General features: G+C 44.7%; 1 protein-coding gene across 4 annotated transcripts in view; it reads right to left on the bottom strand.

Moving 5' to 3' along the window:
- LOC126237234 (Ig-like and fibronectin type-III domain-containing protein 1) overlaps positions 1-25,073 on the bottom strand; it is a 1,152,289-nt gene that overhangs the window by 165,378 nt on the left and 961,838 nt on the right. For 3 of the 4 annotated variants that reach the window (XM_049947127.1, XM_049947128.1, XM_049947129.1), the window contains 2 exons: positions 21,246-21,452; positions 205-231 (listed from right to left, as the gene is read on the bottom strand). In XM_049947127.1, the coding sequence (XP_049803084.1) occupies positions 205-231; positions 21,246-21,452 (234 nt within the window). The remainder of the gene's footprint in view (positions 1-204; positions 232-21,245; positions 21,453-25,073) is intronic. The other variant, XM_049947130.1, reaches the window with a different exon arrangement.

Consider the following 25,073-nt stretch of genomic DNA (forward strand, 5'->3'; position numbering starts at 1 on the left):
TATTGTGCGAGGTTAATAAAAAAAATGTATTTATATATTCGTTAAATCTGTCCCATGGCACGAAAGCCCCAACCGTCACCATTACAGAGCCATCACCACGCGTGTGAGATAGTGCTTTGTAGGAAATGTTAACGAGGGCGTATGGCGTGCATAGGGTTCGTTAGACGTGCAGAGAGCCCAAATCACGTGAGCGTTTGCACTTGCCTGATATGGAGAGCTCCTCTGGCGCCACTGTGGGAGCAGAAACAAAACAGATTAATAACACTCAGCCTCTCAGTTCACAAGCACAATGCGCTTTGTCGGCTAGTGCAAAGCGCATCGACAGCACACAGTACAGGAAACAGGAGTCACAGGGTTAGCAACAAACAGACGGTATCTGCCCGATTTTGTAGAGGCTCTACACTCACTTATGTTGTAATCATTCAACATGAATTAACAACTACAACATGAAAGATCCATGCACCTTAATTCGTGTTACCAACCCTCTCTTCCTGTTCCAGCTAACAAAATAAAGTGAACTTAGCAAAACACAGAGTACAAACAAATGAAAATTACAAATGTATCAAGGAATATATTAATAAGACTATCGATGAACTTGGCATTCATTGGGATGATTTTATGTTTCGACAGAGTATATAAAATGACAAAAATCATAACTGCACTTAATGTAAGAAATCTTTGTGTTATAAATTTTAATGGCTCAGCACTGTAGGTGGAATCGCTCGAATCGTTCAAATAATATGACAAGATTTTAACGTGACACTGGTGACCATTAATAACCAGTAGGACACATGATCAAATTTTAAAGCTATTTATGAAATTAGCGTATGTATATGCGTTTATTACGAAGCAAGAAGACTGCAAGTGTTGTACGACACTTTAAACAGATATCTCGTTTTACAGATACTATTATCTGTTTAGCAGGGCATGGTACACGATCGATTGCTGTTCAGCTTCATGTAGGAACGAAATGTGAAAGATTAAGCCATTTCTCAGCAGAGGAGTGAAATGAACCAACATTTGCGTAAGTAAAAACTTTATTGAACCGAAACTCCGAGACTAATCTTAGCCGTTTTTGGACAGGAATCAACTAATTTGACTATTGGAGCTCGACTCTAGGTTTAATGAGAAACTTCAGTCTACCAATATTTCTCTCCAGTTATTTACTATCTTCACAACCGTGCTCCTAATTTAGAGTTGGCTAGCACCCACTGTAGAAAGGATATTACGGAGAATGGCCTTAAAGTATGTTACGGAGAATGGCCATCCCAAAGTCAGTGTACTGAGTATCTTGCTCTATAGCGGAACGTTTACTGAAATTAAACTTCGCGGTCCACATGAGCCGTGAGCCAGTCGAGCATTAATTGAACTACCTGAATACGCTCCGTGGCTTGAATCTACCAGAGTGATAGGTTTCATTCTGTAACCAATATCTAGGCTGTAATGGTGTCCCGCCTCAACGCCGAGAAAAGTTGAGTAGTCCTCCGCTGCAGCCACAGAAGTCCGGACTGTGACAGTTGGTCTATCAGTGTGGTGAGCGTATTCATTTTCTCTTCGGCGATAAAACACGGTATACTCAGAACAGCTGTTTCTACTCTGTTTCTACCTTTAATTGAAACCTATACGTCATCGTGTGTATCGTATTTACACGTGCAAGGTCGAAATCTTTCTCATGCTTCGTTTGAGGTAGTCGTTACTGTAATAAACTGCTTATAGGTGTGAGACTATAAAGTAGCGTACGAGCAGCAATCTAGATAGGTTAATAAAAAGGTAATGTTCGTTTGTATAAAATAGCACCAGTTGTTTTGAAATTTTGCCACAACTTTGCATTACAATACGTACGCATTTTATATGCCTATTTTAAATATCTGTAAGATACACATAAATACATCTCCACTATATGCTGAATAGCAATCTACCATTTTCATAATATGTCATTACTCTATCCAGCATTTTCCGTTGTTTGATATAAATACATACGTAATACAAGAAAGGGAAACGTTATTACCAAAAAACTCGAAACTTTTAAACGATTTATTGTAAATTTTTACACAATACTCTAATGTATATAGTATGTAAATACACTACTGGCCATTACAATTGCTACACCAAGAAGAAATGCAGATGATAAATGGGTATTCATTGGACAAATATATTATACTAGAACTGACATGTGATTACATTTTCACGCATTTTGGGTGCATAGATCCTGAGAAATCAGTACCCAGAACAACCACCTCTGCCAGTAATAACGGCCTTGATACGCCTAACCATTGAGTCAAACAGAGCTTGGATGGCGTGTAGAGGTACAGCTGCCCATCCAGCTTCAACACGATACCACAGTTCATCAAGAGTAGTGACTGGCGTATTGTGACGAGCCAGTTGCTCGGCCACCATTGACCAGACGTTTTCAATTGGTGAGAGATCTGGAGAATATGCTGACCAGGGCAGCAGTCGAACATTTTCTGTATCCACAAAGCCCCGTACAGGACCTGCAACATGCGGTCGTCCATTATCCTGCTGAAATGTAGGGTTTCGCAGGGATCGAATGAAGGGTAGAGCAACGAGTCGTAACACATCTGAAATGTAACGTCCACTGTTCAAAGTTCCGTCAATGCGAACAAGAGGTGACCGAGATGTGTAACCAATGGCACCCCATACCATCACGCCGGGTATGGCGATGACGAATACACGCTTCCAATGTGCTTGCCATTCGCCGATGACAGCTGTGATCTGGAAAAACAATACCTAACATCGATTAAATGTATACTTGAGGTGCCTCTGCAAATGAGGCAGCCAGTCACGAAATCGATCATATGTCAAAGAGATTGTAAAACCACCCTTGCAGCCTGAGGCAATTTTATAACTAGTTGTTCGCAGACACGCGCTGCTGTGGCCCAGTCTGGTTAAATGGAAAAGAATGAAAAAGCATGCGTTTCCAACATGTATCGGAATTGGATATACTTCTTAATCTCCTTCTCCCCTCTCCCCCTTCCGCTGTTCATCTCCTCCTCTTCCTCGTCTTCCTCCCCCTCTCTGTATCCATAACCTCCTCCACCTTTCTACGCCAATCTTCTCCTCCCACTCTCTCTCTCCGTCTCCTCCTGCCATCTCTCTCTGTCCATCTCCTCTTTTTTGCTTTCCATCTTCATTTCCTCCCACCCCTCTTTCCGTCTTATCTACTCCCGCCCCCCCCCCCTCCTGACATTGAGCCTTGTTTATTGTCAGTACAGATGCAGGCGCTGTAGTGGTACTCTAATCATAAGCCATAGGTACAATATTCCTGTTTGCTAACAACGTCTCGCTATTATATACACTACTGGCCATTAAAATTGATACACCACGAAGATGACGTGCTACAGACGTGAAATTTAACAGACAGGAAGAAGATGCTGTGAAATGTAAATGATTAGCTTTTCAGAGCATTCACACAAGTTTGGCGCCGGTGGCGACACCTACAACGTGCTGACATGAGGAAAGTTTCCAACCCCATTTCTCAAAAACAAACAGCAGTTGACCGACGTTGCCTGGTGAAACGTTGTTGTGATGCCTCGTGCAGGGAGAAGAAATGCATACCATCACGTTTCCGACTTTGATAAAGGTCTGATTGTAGCCTATAGCGATTGCGGTTTATCGTATCGCGACATTGCTGCTCGCGTTGGTAGAGATCCAATGACTGTTAGCAGAATACGGAATCGGTGGGTTCAGGAGCGTAAAACGGAACGCCGTGCTGGATCCCAACGACCGGATCGTGCAGCCACGTCTCGATCCCTGAGTCAAAAGATGGGGACGTTTGCAAGACAACAACCATCTGCACGAACAGTTCGACGACGTTTGCAGCAGCATGGACTATCAGCTCGGAAACCATGGCTTGCTAACCCTTGACGCTGCATCACAGGCAGGCGCGCCTGCGATGGTGTACTCAACGACGACCCTGGGTGCAAGAATGGTAAAACGTCATTTTTTCGGATGAATCCAGGTTCTGTTTACAGCACCATGATGGTCGCATCCGTGTTTGGCGACATCGCGGTGAACGAACATTGGAAGCGTGTATTCATCATTGCCATACTGGCGTATCACCCGGCGTGATGGTATGGGGTGCCAATGGTTACGCGTCTCGGTCACCTCTTGTTCGCATTGACGGCACTTTGAACAGTGGATGTTACATTTCAGATGTGTTACGACCCGTGGCTCTATCCTTCATTCGATCACTGCGAAACCCAACATTTCAGCAGGATAATGCACGACCCCATGTTGCAGGTCCTGTACGGGTCTTTCTGGATACAGAAAATGTTCGACTGCTGCCCTGGTCAGCATATTCTGCAGATCTCTCACCAACTGAAAACGTCTGGTCAATGGTGGCCGAGCAAATGGCTCGTCACAATACGCCAGTCACTACTCTTGATGAACTGTGGTATCGTGTTGAAGCTGGATGGGCAGCTGTTCCTCTACACGCCATACAAGCTCTGTTTGACTCAATGGCTAGGCGTATCAAGGCCGTTATTGCGGCGAGAGGTGGTTGTTCCGGGTACTCATTTCTCAGGATCTATGAACCTAAATTGCGTGAAAATGTAATCACATGTCAGTTCTAGTATAGTATTTTTGTCCAATTAATAACCGTTTATTATCTGTATTTCTTCTTGGTGTAGCAATTTTAATGGCCAGTAGTGTACATGTACAACGCCCGAAGACGGCGAATCAGTCTTCCGAAACCGGAAATGTGTAGTAACAGACTCTGTGGCTGAAGCAAATTTTATTTGTTGTAAATAACCGGTTATGTTCTACGTGTCCTACTTCGAGACAGGAAATAAGGCATATGGAGAAAGGAAAGCGCAAATAGAAGCTCTGAGCAGTGTGGTAAGTCGTGCTCGCATGGCAAACTTGGTGGGGCGCTGTATGAAGAAAACGCAAGTCTCTGATAGTGGTTCAGTTGGGCATAAGGTTGAAAGCTGGAACTACGGCTCAGAGAGAATAATTTGTTAATCATTTGGAAATAATGAGCACGTTAAAGAAAGAATAACAAGAACATGATAAACAAATAAATGTTTCACTGTGTCGTTCGGAACTTTGTGAGGCAGGCGTGTGGCGACACTGCAGCCAGTGTGCAGCGAGTGAGGTTTAACTTTAGCACTGCAGCTGCTTTCGATCGCCGCGGCGCTGCTAAACTTGTGAACTCGCAACAGGGCCGCGACGCGCTGCCAGTTGGCTGGCGGGCATCTATCGGAGAACTGTCACCCGGCCCACAGCCGACAGCCGACAGCCGACAGAAGTAGGTCGCGCCGCGCCGAGGTCTCCCCAGGTGCTGCACCGGGCTGCGATCGTGGGCGCCCCCTCTGTGTCCCCCCTACTGTGCGCTGCAAGATCTGTTCCTCATCGATACCAGTTGCGTCTAATTAGTTCTATGAAACATATGTAGAGGAGGGATAGTAGATGTAATGTTGTTGTTGTTGTTGTTGTTGTTGTGGTCGTCAGTCCTGAGACTGGTTTGATGCAGCTCTCCATGTTACTCTATCCTGTGCAGGCTTCTTCATCTCCCAGTACCTACTGCACCCTACATCCTTCTGAATCTGCTTGGTGTATTCATCTCTTTGTCTCCCTCTACGATTTTTACCGTCCACGCTGACCTCCAGTGCTAAATTGGTGATCCCTTGATACCTCAGTACATGTCCTACCAATCGATCGCTTCTTCTAGTCAATTTGTGCCACAAACGCCTCTTCTCCCCAATTCTGTTCAACACGTGCTCATTAATTATGTGATCTACCCATCTAATCTTCAGCATTCTTCTGTAGCACCACATTTCGAAAGCATCTATTCTCTTCTTGTCCAAACTATTTATCGCCCATGTTTCACTTCCATACATGGCTACACTCCATACAAATACTTTCAGAAATGACTTCCTGACACTTAAATCAATACTCGATGTTAACAAATTTCTCTTCTTCAGAAACGCTTTCCTTGCCATTGCCAGTCTACATTTTATATCCTTCTACTTCGACCATCATCAGTTATTTTGCTCCCCAAATAGCAAAACTCCTTTACTACTTTAAGTGTCTCATTTCCTAATCTAATACCCTCAGCATCTCCCGACTTAAGTCGACTACATTCCATTATCCTCGTTTTGCTTTTGTTGATGTTCATTTTATATCCCCCTTTCAAGACGCTATCCATTCCGTTCAACTGCTCTTCCAAGTCCTTTGCTGTCTCTGACAGAATTACAATGTCATCGGCGAACCTCAAGGTTTTTATTTCTTCTCCATGGATTTTAATACCTACTCCGAATTTTTCTTTTGTTTCCTTTACTGCTTGCTCAATATACAGATTGAATAACATCGGAGAGAGGCTAAAACCCTGTCTCACTCCCTTCCCAACCACTGCTTCGCTTTCATGCCCCTCAACTCTTATAACTGCCATTTGGTTTCTGTACAAATTGTAAATAGCCTTTCGTTCCCTGTATTTTACCCCTGCCACATTCAGAATCTGAAAGAGAGTATTCCAGTCAACATTGTCAAAAGCTTTCTCTAAGTCTACAAATGCTAGAAACGTAGTTTTGCCTTTCCTTAATCTGGCTTCCAAGATAAGTCGTAGGGTTAGTATTGCCTCACGTGTTCCAATAGTTCTACGGAATCCAAACTGATCTTCCCCGAGGTCGGCTTCTACCAGTTTTTCCATTCGTCTGTAAAGAATTCGCGTTAGTATTTTGCAGCTGTGACTTATTAAACTGATAGTTCGGTAATTTTCACATCTGTCAACACCTGCTTTCTTTGGGATTGGAATTATTATAATCTTCTTGAAGTCTGAGGGTATTTCGCCTGTCTCATACATCTTGCTCACCAGATGGTAGAGTTTTGTCAGGAATGGCTCTCCCAAGGCTGTCAGTAGTTCTAGTGGAATGTTATCTACTCCCGGGGCCTTGTTTCGACTCAGATCTTTCAGTGCTCTGTCAAACTCTTCACGCAGTATCATATCTCCCATTTCATCTTCATCTACATCCTCTTCCATTTCCATAATATTGTCCTCATATACAACACCCTTGTATAGACCCTCTACATACTCCTTCCACCTTTCTGCTTTCCCTTCTTTGCTTAGAACTGGGTTTCCATCTGATCTCTTGATATTCATACAAGTGGTTATCTTTTCTCCAAAGGTCTCTTTAATTTTCCTGTAGGCAGTATCTATCTTAGCCCTAGTGAGACAAGCCTCTACATCCTTACATTTGTCCTCTAGCCATCCCTGCTTAGCAATTTTGCACTTCCTGTCGATCTCATTTTTGAGACGTTTGTATTCTTTTTTGCCTGCTTCATTTACTGCACTTTTATATTTTCTCCTTTCATCAATTAAATTCAATTTTTCCTCTGTTACCCAAGGATTTCTACTAGCCCTCGTCTTTTTACCTACTTTATCCTCTGCTGCCTTCACTACTTCATCCCTCAGAGCTACCCATTTTTCTTCTACTGTATTTCTTTCCCCCATTTGTGACAATTGTTCCCTTATGTTCTCCCTGAAACTCTGTACAACCTCTCGTTTAATCAGTTTGTCCAGATACCATCTTCTTAAATTCCCACCTTTTTGCAGTTTCTTCAGTTTTAATCTACGATGTTGTGATATTCATAAGTATGTCTGGGGTTTCAGAGGACGACTGCGCGAAAACTGAAAGACATACAGAAAAATGACACATATCGGTGGGTTGAGCATCTCTCTAAATCTCACAAAGTATTTCATATTCTGGGCGTTCGCAGCTGTTGAACGGCTTGGTGTCCAGAACAGTTCCACTGAAAGTTGGTAAAATTATTTTATTGATACACAACCGGTTTCACGGCCTGAAGTCGTATTGTCAGGTGCAAGCTACATGGTAAAGAGTAATATACAGTGTCTCAACTTTGAGGATGCCCAAAAGAAGAGACACTATGCATTCATACAACTCAAATTTATTGAATAAATTTTGTTTAGTTCACAAATTTTTGTGCCATCAGACTATCGGTGTCGGTAGATAATGACCATCTTCAGATCGGCAACAAAATATGGGAGCAAAACACAAATGCAACTAGCAGATTGTCACAGCTTAAAACAATAAAATAGACCGTGATGAGAAGTATTACTGACATACATGTGCATTTGTACGCTTGAAATATGCTCTTGATTTTATCATTTTATTTCTTGGAACGGCGTGCCGCAGGGTACGAGGGGTCCTCTGGCGGTCACGTTCCTCTAACCACTTCACGCCTATGCGGTGTTCTGGCGTTAGCGCCAAAAGAGAGGGTGCTGATTTTGTGCGGCAGTCGGTTTTCATTCATTGGGCTTCTTTAGCTATTTGTTTTGTAATTTTTATATTATTCAGTGTATTCGGAAAGCTGTTTATTATTTATGTCGTTACCTATAATACCACCACTTGAACGTATGTCAATTATAGTCTCTTAACTTTTTCCTTTTTAACAATCTAATTATTGTCGTGTTCTATTTCATTGCTTTTTATTACTGTAATGCTTTTTATTACTATAATGTTCTTACCCCTCCATTGTCTTCCCCACTCCTTTTCTCGCGTCCGCCCTGCTACCCCTTCTGTTTGCTTTCCTCGCCCTTTTTTCCCCTCATCCGTCCGGGTTCTCCCCCCCCCCCCCTCCCCCAAAGTTTGCTTTAGGCTGTGGTGTATTATCTTCGTCTCTAATCTCTGGTGCAGTGTTTAAGTGTTCAGTGTTGTGTACTACCCTTTTTAAAGTGTTGCGAACAGAAACCATACTGTCGCCGTGTATTTTAAATTGTGCCTGTGTAGTTTCTGTGTGTCTTCCTTAGCATCGTCAATCCCGTGTTTTTTCTAGTTTAACTTCCGCAATTTTCCGCCATTTTACTGTTTTTAACTAAGTCACCGTTATATCGCTTTTACATATTGTTTGTCATTTTCCCATTATGCTTTTTAACTCTTCTATCGGCTGTAGAGCGTGGTATTAAGCTGCTGTCAGCAGCTGCAAGGACAGATCGCGCAGCGAGCTTCTCATTCACTACACGCTGAGGCGACAAAAGTCATGGGATAGAAATATGCACATATATGCAGTGATACGCACATGATTAGCTTCTCAGAGCATTCACACAAGGTGGCGCCGGTGGCGACACCTACAACGTGCTGACATGAGGAAAGTTTCCAACCGATTTCTCATACACAAACAGCAGTTGACCGGCGTTGCCTGGTGAAACGTCGTTGTGATGACTCGTGTAAGGATGAGAAATGCGTACCATCATGTTTCCGACTTTGATAAAGGTCGGATTGTAGCGTATCGCAATTGCGGTTTATAGTATCGCAACATTGCTGCTCGCGTTGGTCGAGATCCAATGACTGTTAGCAGAATATGGAAGCGGTGGGTTCAGGAGGGTAATACGGAACGCCGTGCTGGATCCCAACGGTCTTGTATCACTAGCATTGGAGATGACAGGCATCTTATCCGCATGTCTGTAACGGATCGTGCAGCCACGTCTCGATCCTTGAGTCAACAGATGGGGACGTTTGCAAGACAACAACCATCTGCAAGAACAGTTTGACGACGTTTGCAGCAGCATGTACTATCAGATCTGAGACCATGGCTGTGGTTATACTTGACGCTGCATCACAGACAGCAGCGCCTGCGATGGTGTACTCAACGACGAACCTGTGTGCACGAATGGCAAAACGTCATTTTTTGGGATGAATCCAGGTTCTGTTTACAGCATCATGATGGTCGCATCCGTGTTTGGCGACATCGCGGTGAACGCATATTGGAAGCGTGTATTCATCATTGCCATACTGGCTTATCACCCGGTGTGATGGTATGGGGTGCCATTGGTTACACGTTTCTGTCACCTCTTGTTCGCATTGACGGCACTTTGAACAGTGGACGTTACATTTCAGATGTGTTACGACCCGTGGCTCTACCCTTCATTCGGTCCCTGCGAAACCCTACATTTCAGCAGGATAATGCACGACCGCATGTTGCAAGTCCTGTACGGGCCTTTCTGGATACAGAAAATGTTCGACTGATGCCCTGGCGAGCACATTCTCCAGATATCTCACCAATTGAAAACGTCCGGTCAATGGTGGCCGAGCAACTGGCTCGTCACAATACGCCAGTCACTACTCTTGATGAACTGTGGTATCGTGTTGAAGCTGCATGGGCAGCCATCCAAGCTCTGTTTGAATCAATGCTCAGGCGTATCAAGGCCGTTATTACGGGCAGAGGTGGTTGTTCTGGGTACTGATTTCTCATGATCTATGCACCCAAATTGCGGGAAAATGTAATCGCATGTCAGGAGTAGTATAATATATTTGTCCAATGAATACCCGTTTATCATCTGCATTTATTCTTGGTGTAGCAATTTTATGGGCCAGTAGTGTAGTTGGAGCTAGACGCATGCGACATCGCATTTCGGATATCGTTACGGAATTCACTATTCCGAGATCCACAGTGTCAAGAGTGTGCCGAGAATACCAAGTTTCAGGCATTATCTCTCACTATCGACAACGCAGTGGCCGACGGCCTTCGTTTAACGACCGAGAGCAGCGGCGTTCGCGTAGAATTGTCAGTGCTAACAGGGAAGCAACACTGCGTGAAATGACCGCAGAATTCAGTGTAGGACGTAAGACGAATGTATCCGCTAGGACAGTGCGGCGAAGTTTGCGTTATTACGTTATGGTACTAGACGAGTGATGCGAGTGCTTTTGCTAACAGCACATCACCACCTGCAACGCACCTCCTGGGCTTGTGGCCATATCGGTTGGACCCTACACGACTGATCAACGGTGCCCTGATCAGACGAGATCAATTCTTAGAAGCCCTGTAATTGTCTCCCATTCCAACGTAGTTCTGAAATTTGACTCCAAGATGCAAAAGCGTGATGCTCTGCGACGTCACCCTCGGGCGATTCACACAGCAAGGTGCCGACAGATGCGAAAGAAAAGCCACAGCTCAGAAGTTTATGCCAGCCTTAAGGTGGATTAATGCACCGAAATTCTGCCCAACGCCAGCGTGGACTCGTCCCACGATGGGAAGGTCGTCACACCCTCTCTTACCCACAATTCACTCCTTTTTCCGCCTCTGTGGTGGAAGGCAGAACTGCTATACTCAGCGGGCCGAGAGAAAAATTTCAGGCGGCCGGCCTCTCAGATTCGGAAAGAAAAGGCCTCAGCGGGTGGAATAAAGGACGTCTATGAAGTCACCCCTTCCCTTTGGGGCTTTGATTGCAGCACATTTCGCCACCGAAAACGACAGTTTGCAGTGCGATGAACAACATTACGATGTCCTTGACAACGTTAAACACTGCTGCTACACCCTGGGCGTTTCACCCCTTTTCTGAAGACATCGTGGAGTTGCATCCCCTTTGAACTTGATCTGACGATTTTTTAGCGTAATACGATCGCAGCATTTTGCTCTGTATACAAGGTGGAACCAAGTATACAAGTTGGAACCAATAGGAATTTGAACGTGATGTGAAGCAGCAAAGGCTTTTTATGCTTTTTCACTGATTCTGATTCGCGCCCTCCTCTGTGACGTGATCACAGAAGAAGGATGGAAGGGGTGGGGGCGGAGGTGAGGGTGTACTACGTTAACAGGTGCGTGAATAAAACAGCAGCCCTAGTTCGGCAACACCCTCGTTGGGACCCACGCACCTCTGTCGAGCCCTTCAAAAATGTACTATCGAAAACTTGAACATACATTTGGTCCCGCAGCTGCTCTAACGCCTGAGGGTTAGGCAACCTCTAGTACACCCTTAGGCTGGGTTTGCTTACCTTCAGGTGCAAAAGCAGCCGTGGGGATAAATTGATGTCTAAGTTTCCGACAGGTGTATTTTTAAAGTACTCCACAGTGGTGTGTGGGTCCCACCGAAGTTGTTGCCGAACTAGGCGGTCTTAGAGGGATCCTTCTACGCTTTGTTCACGCACATGATAATGTAGCTCGACGCCCCGCCTCCCCCCGCCCACCTCCTTCTTGGTCATGCCACAGAAGAGCGCGAAGCAGAAGTACTGAAAAAACATAAAACCTCTTTGCTCCTCTAGAGCACGTTCAAGTTTCATCGGTTGGTTTTGAATAGCCCCTACTGATTCCAAATTGCATATCAGGCCAAAAATTGCGGACGCATTACACACCAAAACGGTCAGATCACTTCCAATGGAGTTGTAGCGCCACAATGTTTTTGGACGTAGGGTTCAAAAGCGCAGGAAGTAGCAGGAATGTGAACGGTGACGTCGTCCTGTGGCTCTTCGTATTGGAAACTATCGTTTCCGGAGGTGAAATGTGTGGGAATCAACGTCCCAAGGGAAGGCCTTCTCGTGTCGATTCTGAGCGGGCGGGTGTGTGAAATGTTTTCTTCGGCCATCCATAAGGCTGTTCTAGATGGCTGCTGTGTGTATTACATTTCTCTGAACTGCATAAAAATTTCTTCTTTATTGTACACGCACCATAAGCAAAATTTATGTACTTGGTTTCGTTCGTGGTGCTGCAACTGTTAAAGGGCGTCGTACTTGGGGACGAATGTTCGGGCAGTAAAGTACGATTACAGGACATAGGGTTAGAAACTGTGACAGGAGCTGTAATCGGGGCAACGCACGGCTGGCCACACTCGCCGATAACCGTAAAGCTGCGGCTGCGGGAGGCTTGCGGGAATCGGAGCCGGCAGCTACGCTCCAATCCGCCAACTTGCGCAAACAGCGCGAGGTGGGCCCTCGCTAATCTCATTACGAGTCGCAGTTTGGCGATTATCAGGCGGCGGGTGTTTGAGCGAGCGGGCGCCGCGGCCGCCCCGTGGCGCCTGTTTGCGGCCGCGGCGATAATCCACTCACTTGGCGCGGAGTACCGGCTGCGGGGGCGGCGCCGCGTCTTAGGACCGGAGCAAACACGGGCGGGCCGCCTCCTCGCACTCCCACCGGGCCTCTGTTTGCTGTGGTCGCGCAGTGCCGCCGCGTCTCGTCCGTAGGTAGACGGCCGCAGCTCTGCGACCACGTCGCTAACTAACAACGTGAGCCACCGGTGGCTGGACGGGTGAAAGTTCGTGACGAGAACGCCAGGTACAGCTGAATATTAAGTGGGGGGACAATTTTCAACAGGCTCTTCATGGCACGAAAAGGAACAAAAAAGTTCATGTCAGCCTATCGCAGCTTATATTAAAAAACCAGAAATCCACCTCGATTGCGAAAAATGAACCTAGTGTTAACCTAGGTTTCGGCGTTTATGGCGAACATAGGCCGGTGTGATGTGGAGGTTACAACATTAAGTTAAGTAACGGTTTAGACTTTGTACATATGTACTGTTTGTGTTTTCCTTTTTTTCGTTTATAAATGTATAGCCATGGTGTTCTTTTAATCATTGACAAAGGTCTTCTTAGGCACTTGTGGGTTTTATTGTTCTGAAGAAGGTGTAGTTATCTACGCCGAAACCTAGCTTAACACTAGGTGCATTTTTCGCAATCGAGGCGGTTTTCTGGTTTTTTAATATATTAACCAAAGATTGCTGACGCGCTGCGATGTTGAAGGTTCTTTAATATCGCAGCTTACCTGATGAGACTACTGTCCTCATTGTTAGTCAAAGTGAAGTAGGATTACAGAACTTGTTAAAGGGAATTAACAGTCTAATGGGCACACACTACTGATTGAGAGTAAACCTAAGAAAGACTAAATTAATGAAAATTCCTGGCAGACTAAAACTGTGTGCCGGTAAGAGACACGAATTCGGGACCTTTGCCTTTCGCGGGCAAGTGCTCTACGAACTGAACTACCCAAGCACGACTCACGCCCAGTCCTCACAGCTTTACTTCTGCCAGTACCTCGTCTCCTACCTTCCAAACTTTACAGAAGCTCTCCTGCGAACCTTGCAGAACTAGCACTCCTGAAAGAAAGGATATTGCGGAGACATGGCTTAGCCACAGCTTGGGGGATGTTTCCAGAATGAGATTTCGCAGCACAGCTTCTGTAAAGTTTGGAAGGTAGGAGGCAGAAGTAAAACTGTGAGGACGGGGCGTGAGTCGTGCTTGGGTAGCTCAGTTGGTAGAGCACATGCCCGCGAAAGGCAACGGTCCCGAGATCGAGTCTCGGCCCGGCACACAGTTTTAATCTGCCAGGAAGTTTCATATCAGCGCACACTCCGCTGCAGAGAGAAAGTCTCATTCTGGAAACTAAATTAATGACGAATTGCACAAAGGAGCTTTGGCTAACCTTAGCATCAAGACTGGGGAGCGCAATCCAAAATTAGTAAAGGAATTCTACTATCTTGGAAGCAAAATAACACTGGACGGACGAAGCAAGGAACGCATAAAAAACAGACTAGGACAAGTACAGAAGGTATTCCTGCCCAGAAGAAGTCTGCTAGTATCAAACATGAGCCTTAATTTGTGGAAGAAAATTCTGAGAATGTGTGTAGAGCACAGAATATAATACGGAATTGAACCATGGACTGTGAGGAAAGTGGAAAATAATGCAATCGAAGCATTTGAGAAATGGTTCTACAGAAGAATGTCGAAAATTACGTACACTGACAAGAAGTGATGCAGTTCTCCACAGAAACGGCCGCGCGAGAAATATGAGGAGAACAATGACAAGATGAAGAAACTTGATGACAGGGCATCAGGAATCACATCAAATGGATTCGCAATTGCGAATAAAGACTACCATAAACTGTAGAATGGAATGACGCCAGTAAAGTTTTGTACCGGACCAGGACTCGAACGTGGATTTCTCGCATATCGCGAGCAGTCGCCTTATCATTCGACTATCCGTGTACTACTCAGGGCCAGACCAAAACTTCCAGACGTCGTCAACCATGTGTCTACGTCGTTCGGACATGCATGCATGCCCAAAGGAACTTTGCATCGTAATCAGAATAACAGGGGCTCTGCAATATCGTATTTATCTGCCGATACCGGGCAAGTGACTGTAAAGTACAAGCCGGGCCTGTACGGGAATATATATAATGGATGTACGAGTACAGGTCGTAGACGCATGGTTGACGACATATGGAAGTTTGGGTCTGGCCGTGAATAGGCAAATGATAAGGCGACTGCTCGTGATAAGTGGGAAATCCAGGTTTGAGTCCCGGTTCAACATAAATCTTCATTGGAGTCGTTCCGTTCTACAGCAAATGGTAGTTCTTATTCGCAATTACGAATTGATTTGATGTGTTTCGTAACGGTGTGAACGCTGTAGTGCCTGTTCCATTGGACCATCGTAATCAGAATAACACAGGCACTGCTATATCGTACTTGAAGAATTACTTTCATGACACTTGACATAGCTGTAGAGGTTAAAACGTATAGGAGAATGACAGAGTGAAATATTTGTTGCAAGTAACTGAAAACGTAGGGTACAAGTTTTATTTTGTATGGAGAGATTGGCACAGCAGAGGAATTTGTGGCGGGGCGCATCAAACCTATCAGGAGGCTGTTGAAAAAAAAGGGGGGGGGGCAAGTGAGAGTTGGACATAGATAGCTTATCTATAGGTTCTGATGAATGTGATTGCGTGCCTCAATATATCTGCCACAAATGGCCGTATCTTTTTATTGCATTGACTTATAAGCTTAAATTTGTTGCAACGTCAAGCGATCGCAGACTTTAGTATTTGACATAAATATCAACTTCATACATCTACCAGCTCCTGAGAAAAATGGTTATTAAGAGACGGACAGACAGACGAGTTAGTTTATAATGATTCCGCTTTTACCGACTGAGCTACGGAACCGTAGAAATGGACAAATGTCCACAAATGGTCGATAAGTTTGCAATAAAGCAATTGTAACGAATTGGATCCCGATATCCGCGAACGATAAAAAACGCGTGCCACCATTGTATAACGTCCTTATCGCGCGGTGTTTCATAATCGTCACTGGTCATCGCAGTAGGCCACCATCATTATTGGATCTTTTTTTCGTCAATACTTTTCACCGACGAAGCGACCTACACAGCAACCTACACAATCCTCATCTGCGAACTACAGAATATCCTTGGGGGGTGCCTCAGGCACGGTTTAGTATCAATGTTCGGGTATTACTGCCGACCAATTACTTGTACGATTTGTTTTATCACAACGCCTTAGTGGACACACTTACGTGTTCCCGAGGGACGCTCTGCTTCTTTTGCTTGTGAATGTGCCTAATCAGTGCGATAGGTTGCGTGGCTTATGTGTGACAGAGCACCATCATTTGTCAACATCTCAACAAAATCATCACCAGACGACACCGAACTTAAATTTCCTTAATTTTTACGTGGTGTCTCTGAAAAATGTGTGTGTTGGACCAGTTACTGATGTTCAGATGCTTGAACAGAGTGTCCGTGTAGCCTGTGAGGCGATTCTGCTACAGACTGGAATATACTCAAAAGAGTGAGTCGGTCTGTGAGGTGACATGTAAATATCTTGTGGTGGCTATTTAGAACATCTTGAATAATATAACATAACTGATGTCATTTAACGTGATGTATCAATAGTACTGATCACACACCTCCAGACATACGTTGATGTAAACGTTTCTGATCCTTTTCCTGTCAGGCATCACCCACTGAAAATTGTCCCATTACATAATAGTGACACTGAAGACACAATTATTCGTAATTACCTCCAGTATTTCAGAAGATGACTCCACGGAAATTACAAGTAATGCGGGAAATTGACACCCGTCAGTGGACAGCGCAACTCTCCAAATTTTTAACTCACGTTACACGTGCTCAGTGTGGAGACCGTGTGTGCCGCGGCAAGCCTCAGTACGTGTAGGAAAGAATTCGTGTGCAGTTCATTGAACTTGCTGTTGCTACCCAGTAAGGCGCAGCGACAACAGCCCGCTTTGGAAATATGTTCATTGGATTGCCTACATGCAGGCTCGACTTGGCGAGAGTAACCGAAGCTGAATGCTTCGTGGCAACTTGAAGTGTGCTGCTTTTGTGTAGATTTCACCTGTTGACTTTGAACTGTTTCCTCTTTTGCAGTCTGCGGAGGTTGCTAGATGCCCAGGTCGTGGCAGTGAATGTACTGTTGACGGAGATATTTTCCAGTCCAGTGTTCGGATTGGAATCTTTCTGAAATTGGTAGATAGCTGCTGGACTTTAATTACCGACTTTGGCAATGTGAGAAGTTTAAGCCTGAGTAGCGTGTTAAAGCGACCATCATGTAGACTGCCTTCATAGTGTAGCAGTGCAGTGGGTTAACACGGGTCCGCCAACAAATGATTCCGAGTAAATCTGCAGAGTAGTACTTGGTGCAATTTGTCTCGTGCAACAGACGTCACTAAAAGAGCGTGGATTTCCACAACGACCGTGAGTGACACTCGTCACAGAAAGTCCGAGGATGGGCGACAGGAACGTTTCAAATGGACACAGGATAAAACTTCAATGGAGCATTAACAACCTAGTTTGATCTTGACTGGTACAGAAAACGAGTAATTGAGATATCATTCTAATTTCAGGTTCAGTAGTACGTTTTCAAGTGAAGTGCATGAAATCCGTTGTATTTTATGTAATGCATCCGGTTCTGATGGGGATGAATCAATAAGAGTAGTATATGGCTATGACAGAAGAGAATCGAAGAGTTGTGGTGCTATAGGAGACTGTTGAGAATTAGGTGGACTGATAGGGTGGCGAAGGAACGAACAGATGGAAAACACTGACTGAAAGTAACAAGCGACATGCTGAGAGGACATCAGGCAATAACCTCCATAGTACTAGAGGGAGCTGTAGAGGGTAAAAATTGTAGCGGAATATAGAGATTGGAATACACCTAGCAAATAATTGAGGACGTATGTTGCAAGTGCTACACTGAGAAGATGTTAGCGCAAGATAGAATCCCTGGGGCCCCGAAACAGTCCTGTCATGAGTGATGACTAAAAAAAGAATGATATGACGTGAAATGATATATAATAAGACGAGGGGGGTTCAATAAGTATTGCAACAAATTTTTTTCTGAAAACAGTTTGGTTTTATTCAAGATTATTCAAAGTGCACCATATTATTCACCATTCTTTTGGCTACAAAACCCTTTTTTTCAACATAATCTCCGTTCAGGTCGATGTCCTTACGCCAATTGGGCTCTTGTATGGCTGCATGGTACCATTCTACTGGATGGTCTTGCTGCATCAATGACCTCTCCGTTACTCACGTACTGCTTCCTGCAGAGTGAATCCTTCATTGGGCCAAACAGATAGAAAGGGAAGCTGCGAGGTCGCGGCTGTAGAGTGTATGAGGAAGAACAGTCCAATGGAGTTTAACAAGCTGCGACGTAGTGGGTTCAAGTGGTTCTGAGGACTATGGGACTCAACTGCTGTGGTCATAAGTCCCCTAGAACTTATAACTACTTAAACCTAACTAACCTAAGGACATCACACACATCCATGCCCGAAGCATGATTCGAACCTGCGACCGTACCGGAACAGTGATCGAGGAAGTCTAGAACAATTCTTTTTAGAATGCAATTTTCACTCTGCAGCTAAGTGTGCACTGATATGAAACTTCCTGGCAGATTAAAACAGTGATCGAGGAAGTCTAGAACAATTCTTTTTAGAATGCAATTTTCACTCTGCAGCTAAGTGTGCACTGATATGAAACTTCCTGGCAGATTAAAACTGTATGCCTGACCGGGACTCGAACTCGGGACCTAAGCTAGTCTCCGCAGTGGCCTTTCTTCCAGGAGTGCTAGTTCTGCAAGGCTCACAGGAGAGCTACCGTGAAGTTAGAAAGGTAGGAAGCGAGGCACTGGCGGAATTGAAGCTCTGAGGGCGGGTCGTGAGTCGTGCTTGGGTAGCTCAGATGGTAGACCATTTGCCCGCGACAGGCAAAGGTCCCGAGTTCGATTCTCGGTCTGGCACACAGTTTTAATCTGCCAGAAAGTTTCAGTTTTTTTTATTTTCGTGAATGCTCACAAACCTTTGGGTCCTTAGATCATTGTGATTACTGACGGAAATAAAAGAAATTTATTCTCCAATGAAGTTTTGTGAGCTCCTACTTGGAGCGCAGACTGCTGTGAGGTGTTGCGTTATCATGGAGGTAATTTTTTTTGACAAGGAACACGCTGAAGTCAGTTCTTCAATTTCCAGAGGATAGTACAATACGGTTCAGAGTTGAGTGTTGCATCATGAGGAAGGACATCAAGCAGTGACGATGTTCGACAAAAAGAATGGTCAGTATCAGCCTCCCAAAGCGGAAGCAATTCGTTACTCTTTATGGTGCTCTTTTATGAAGTGAGGGTCGGCCGCGGTGGCCGAACGGTTCTAGGCGCTTCAGTCCGGCACCGCGTGACTGCTACGGTTGCAGGTTCGAATCTTGCCTCTGGCATGGATGTGTGTGATGTCCTTAGATTAGTTACGTTTAAGCAGTTTAAGTTCTATGGGACTGATGACCTCAGATGTTAAGTCCCATAGTGCTCAGAGCCATTTGAACTGAGGATCCAACTGCTGGACGAGTGTTTTAGCACTACCAACGAAGACGTTAAATTGTGCAGCGAGGTGTACGATTGTTATCCGTCGATCACATCGAGTGAGAGTGTCCGGCGTTCCAACATTGCAGGAGTAACAGCTGCGCGCGGCCGGCCGGCAAGCAGTGGATCGGACAGGTTGGCGTGACCTTGGTGGGATGTTGACACAAGCCCGACTCAACGAGTTACCGTGCTGTTATTCACTGCCAGGTCTCCGTAGATTCTCCGCAAGCGCCTACGAATACTGTTGTGCTTTGGTTCTTCGCCGCAACAAACTCCGCTTTTTCTCAACCGAAAGTGTTCGAGAAAAAAGAGTGTTGCAATACTTATTTCACGCCCCTTGAGTTGTTGTTGTTGCGGTCTTCAGTCCTGAGACTAGTTTGATGCAGCTCTCCATGCTACTCTATCCTGTGCAAGCTACTTCATCTCCCAGTACCTACTGCAACCTACATCCTTCTGAACCTGCTTAGTGTATTCATCTCTTGTTCTTCCTCTACGATTTTTACCCTCCACGCTGCCCTCCAATACTAAATTCGTGATCGCTTGCTGCCTCAGAACATGTCCTGCCAACCGATCCCTTCCTCTAGTCAAGTTGTGCCACAAACGCCTCTTCTCCCCAATTCTGTTCAACACGTGCTCATTAATTATGTGATCTACCTATCTAATCTTCAGCATTCTTCTGTAGCACCACATTTCGAAAGCTTCTATTGTCTTCTTGTCCAAACTATTAATCGTCCATGTTTCACTTCCATACAAATACTTTCAGAAACGACTTCCTGACACTTAAATCTATACTCGATGTTAATAAATTTCTCTTCTTCAGAAACGCTTTCCTTTCCATTGCCATTCTACATTTTATATCCTCTCTACTTCGACCATCATCAGTTATTTTGCTCCGCAAATAGCAAAACTTCTTTACTACTTCAAGTGTCTCGTTTCCTAATCCAGTTCCCTCAGCATCACCCGACTTAATTCGACTACAATCCATTATCCTCCTTTTGCTTCTGTTGATGTTCATCTTATATCCTCCTTTCAAGATACTGTCCATTCCGTTCAACTGCTCTTCCAAGTCCTTTGCTGTCTCTGACAGAATTACAATGTCATCGGCGAACCTCAAAGTTTTTATTTCTTCTCCATGGATTTTAATTCCTACTTCGAATTTTTCTTTTGTTCCCTTTACTGCTTGCTCAATATACAGATTGAATACCATCGGGGATAGGCTACAACGCTGTCTCACTCCCTTCCCAACCACTGCTTCCCTTTCATGCCCATCGAGTCTTATAACCGCCATCTGGTTTCTGTACAAATTTTAAATAGCATTTCGCACTCTGTATTTTACCCCTGCCACCGTCAGAATTTGAAAGAGAGTATTCCAGTCAACACTGTCAAAAGCTTTCTCTAAGTCTACAAATGCTAGAAACGTAGGTTAGCCTTTCCTTAATCTAAGATAAGACGTAGGGTCAGTATTGCCACACGTGTTCCAATATTTCTACGGAATCCGAACTGATCTTCCCCGAGGTCGGCTTCTACCAGTTTTTCCAGTCGTCTGTAAAGAATTCGCGTTGGTATTTTGGAGCCCCTTGTGTATGAAGTTTTATACTGTGGCAATTTTTTTTTTAACCGAATCGAGTACTAATGACAGATGGGTGCTGTGTCATACAGTTGATAAAATACTTAACAGCTACTGGCTATCGACTTCAGGGAAATGTAAAGTCTGTTGTGGTTATGAGTGATTCACTATTTTTGCAATTGGAAATGAATGTTACGAGGGCGTGCCGCCGGTAAGAAAACGTATTTAGTGTGAGACAGTTGCGGAGGGAGTGGAGACATCTGCACATACGCACCTCCGTCGTGCAGGACGTCGAAGCGGCGGTCGCCCGTGACGCGCGCGTCGCCCGCGGTGAGCACTCGCCGGCTGTGGCGCTCGCGGTCCTCCTTCTTCCACATCACCGTGTTGTCGCCCACGTCGCGCACCACGCACGTGATGAGCGCGTCGTCGCCCTCGTACACGTGCACCGGGTGCGTGAAGCTGTCGCGCATGCTCGGCAGTCCTGCAACACAACAACAAGGCCACCTAAGTCTCAAAGCAACACATCATCTGTTCTGAGGCGGGTGGTCAATAGGTCCTCCTGTATTTGAGTGTGGAGCTAAAAAACGTAACTACACACACAAGCATACACACACACACCCAATTAATAAAGGAAATGTCCTGACTGACTGGACTGATCAACGCTCAGGCCAAACCGCTACGAATGGAAACTTGAAATCTGGTGAACTGTGGACCTTAACACAGCACCGAGCGAGGTGGCGCAGTGGTTAGCAGACTGGACTCGCATTCGGGAGGACGATCGTTCAATCCCGCGTCCGGCCACCCTGATTTAGGTTTTCCGTGATTTCCCTTAGTCGCTCCAGGCAAATGCCGGGACGGTTCCTTTGAAAGAGCACGGCCGAGTTCCTTCCCCGTCCTTCACTAATCCGATGAGACCGATGACCTCGCTGTCTGGTCTGTTCCCCCAAACAACCCAACCAAACCTTAACACTGCATGCGTCATTTAACAAGGGATTTTACGAAATTACAACCCTAAGGGGGTGAAATAGGGGATGAATTTTTTTTAAACTGTCACTTTTAAGGCAATTTTGAAGTTAGACCTACGAAAATCGGTATTTGGTGTCGCGGTCAGAAATAAAGAAATAAGTGTTTCAGCATTTTTGGAAATTTAACGCTATGGGGACGAAATAGAAAGTGAAAGTTTTTTTGAAAAAATATCATTTTTTTTTTGGTCATCAGTCTACTGACTGGTTTGATGAGGCCCGCCACGAATTCCTTTCCTGTGCTAACCTCTTCATCTCAGAGTAGCACTTGCAACCTACGTCCTCAATTATTTGCTTGACGTATTCCAATCTCTGTCTTCCTCTACTATTTTTGCCCTCTACAGCTCCCTCTAGTACCATGGAAGTTCAAAATGGCTCTGAGCACTATGGGACTCAACTGCTGAGGTTATTAGTCCCCTAGAACTTAGAACTAGTTAAACCTAACTAACCTAAGGACATCACAAACATCCATGCCCGAGGCAGGATTCGAACCTGCGACCGCAGCGGTCTTGCGGTTCCAGACTGCAGCGCCTTTAACCGCACGGCCACTTTGGCCGGCACCATGGAAGTCATTCCCTCATGTCTTAGCAGATGTCCTATCATCCTGTCCCTTCTCCTTATCAGTGTTTTCCACATATTCCTTTCCTCTCCGATTCTGCGTAGAACCTCCTCATTCCTTACCTTATCAGTCCACATAATTTTCAACATTCGTCTATAGCACCACATCTCAAATGCTTCGATTCTCTTCTGTTCGGGTTTTCCCACAGTCCATGTTTCACTACTGTACTCCAGGCGTACATCCTCAGAAATTTCTTCCCCAAATTAAGGCCGGTATTTGATATTAGTAGACTTCTCTTGGCCAGAAATGCCTTTTTTGCCATAGCGAGTCTGCTTTTGATGTCCTCCTTGCTCCGTCCGTCATTGGTTATTTTACTGTCTAGGTAGCAGAATTCCTTAACTTCATTGACTTCGTGACCATCAATCCTGATGTTAAGTTTCTCGCTGTTGTCATTTCTGCTACTTCTCATTACCTTCGTCTTTCTCCGATTTACTCTCAAACCATACTGTGTACTCATTAGACTGTTCATTCCGTTCAGCAGATCATTTAATTCTTCTTCACTTTCACTCAGGATAGCAATGTCATAAGCGAATCGTATCATTGATATCCTTTCACCTTGTATTTTAATTCCACTCCTGAACCTTTCTTTTATTTCCATCATTGCTTCCTCGATGTACAGATTGAAGAGCAGGGGCGAAAGGCTACAGCCTTGTCTTACACCCTTCTTAATAAGAGCACTTCGTTCTTGAACGTCCACTCTTATTATTCCGTCTTGGTTGTTGTACATATTGTATATGACCCGTGTCTCCCTACAGCTTACCCCTACTTTTTCAGAATCTCGAACAGCTTGCACCTTTTTATATTGTCGAACGCTTTTTCCAGGTCGACAAATCCTATGAAAGTGTCTTGATTTTTCTTTAGCCTTGCTTCCATTATTAGCCGTAACGTCAGAATTGCCTCTCTCGTCCCTTTACTTTTCCTAAAGCCAAACTGATCGTCACCTAGCGCATTCCCAAATTTCTTTTCCATTCTTCTGTATATTATTCTTGTAAGCAGCTTCGATGCATGAGCTGTTAAGCTGATTGTGCGATAATTCTCGCACTTGTCAGCTCTTGCCGTCTTCGGAATTGTGTGGATGATGCTTTTCCGAAAGTCAGATGGTATATCGCCAGACTCATATATTCTACACACCAACGTGAATAGTGGTTTTGTTGCCACTTCCCCCAATGCTTTTAGAAATTCTGATGGAATGTTATCCCTTCTGCCTTATTTGACCGTAAGTCCTCCAAAGCTCTTTTAAATTCCAATACTGGATCCCCTATCTCTTCTAAATCGACTCCTGTTTCTTCTTCTGTCACATCAGACAAATCTTCACCCTCATAGAGGCTTTCAATGTATTCTTTCCACCTATCTGCTCTCTCCTCTGCATTTAACAGTGGAATTCCCGTTGCACTCTTAGTGTTACCACCGTTGCTTTTAATGTCACCAAAGGTTGTTTTGACTTTCCTGTGTGCTGAGTCTGTCCTTCCGACAATCATATCTTTTTCGATGTCTTCACATTTTTCCTGCAGCCATTTCGTCTTAGCTTCCCTGCACTTCCTATTTATTTGATTCCTCAGCGACTTGTATTTCTGTATTCCTGATTTTCCCGGAACGTGTTTGTACTTCCTCCTTTCATCAATCAACTGAAGTATTTCTTCTGTTACCCATGGATTCTTCGCAGCTACCTTCTTTGTACCTATGTTTTACTTCCCAACTTCTGCGATGGCCCTTTTTAGAGATGTCCATTCCTCTTCAACTGTACTGCCTACTGCGCTCTTCCTTATTGCTGTATCTATAGCGTTAGAGAACTTGAAACGTATCTCGTCATTCCTTAGTACTTCCGTATCCCACTTCTTTGCGTATTGATTCTTCCTGACTAATGTCTTGAACTTCTGCCTACTCTTCATCACTACTATATTGTGATCTGAGTTTATATCTGCTCCTGGGTACGCCTTACAATCCAGTATCTGATTTCGGAATCTCTGTCTGACCATGATGTAATCTAATTGAAATCTTCCCGTATCTCCCGGCCTTTTCCAAGTATACCTCCTCTTGTGATTCTTGAACAGGGTGTTCGCTATTACTAGCTGAAACTTGTTACAGAACTCAATTAGTCTTTCTCCTCTTTCATTACTTGTCCCAAGCCCATATTCTCCTGTAACTTTTTCTTCTACTCCTTCCCCTACAACTGCATTCCAGTCGCCCATGACTATTAGATTTTCGTCCCCCTTTACATACTGCATTACCCTTTCAATATCCTCATACACTTTCTCTATCTGTTCATCTTCCGCTTGCGACGTCGGCATGTATACCTGAACTATCGTTGTCGGTGTTGGTCTGCTGTCGATTGTGATTAGAACAACCTGGTCACTGAACTGTTCACAGTAACACACCCTCTGCCCTACCTTCCTATTCATAACGAATCCTACACCTGTTATACCATTTTCTGCTGCTGTTGATATTACCCGATACTCATCTG

The sequence above is a fragment of the Schistocerca nitens genome, chromosome 2 (genome assembly GCF_023898315.1).
Source record: "Schistocerca nitens isolate TAMUIC-IGC-003100 chromosome 2, iqSchNite1.1, whole genome shotgun sequence".
In the NCBI taxonomy this organism is placed as follows: Eukaryota; Metazoa; Arthropoda; class Insecta; order Orthoptera; family Acrididae; genus Schistocerca; species Schistocerca nitens.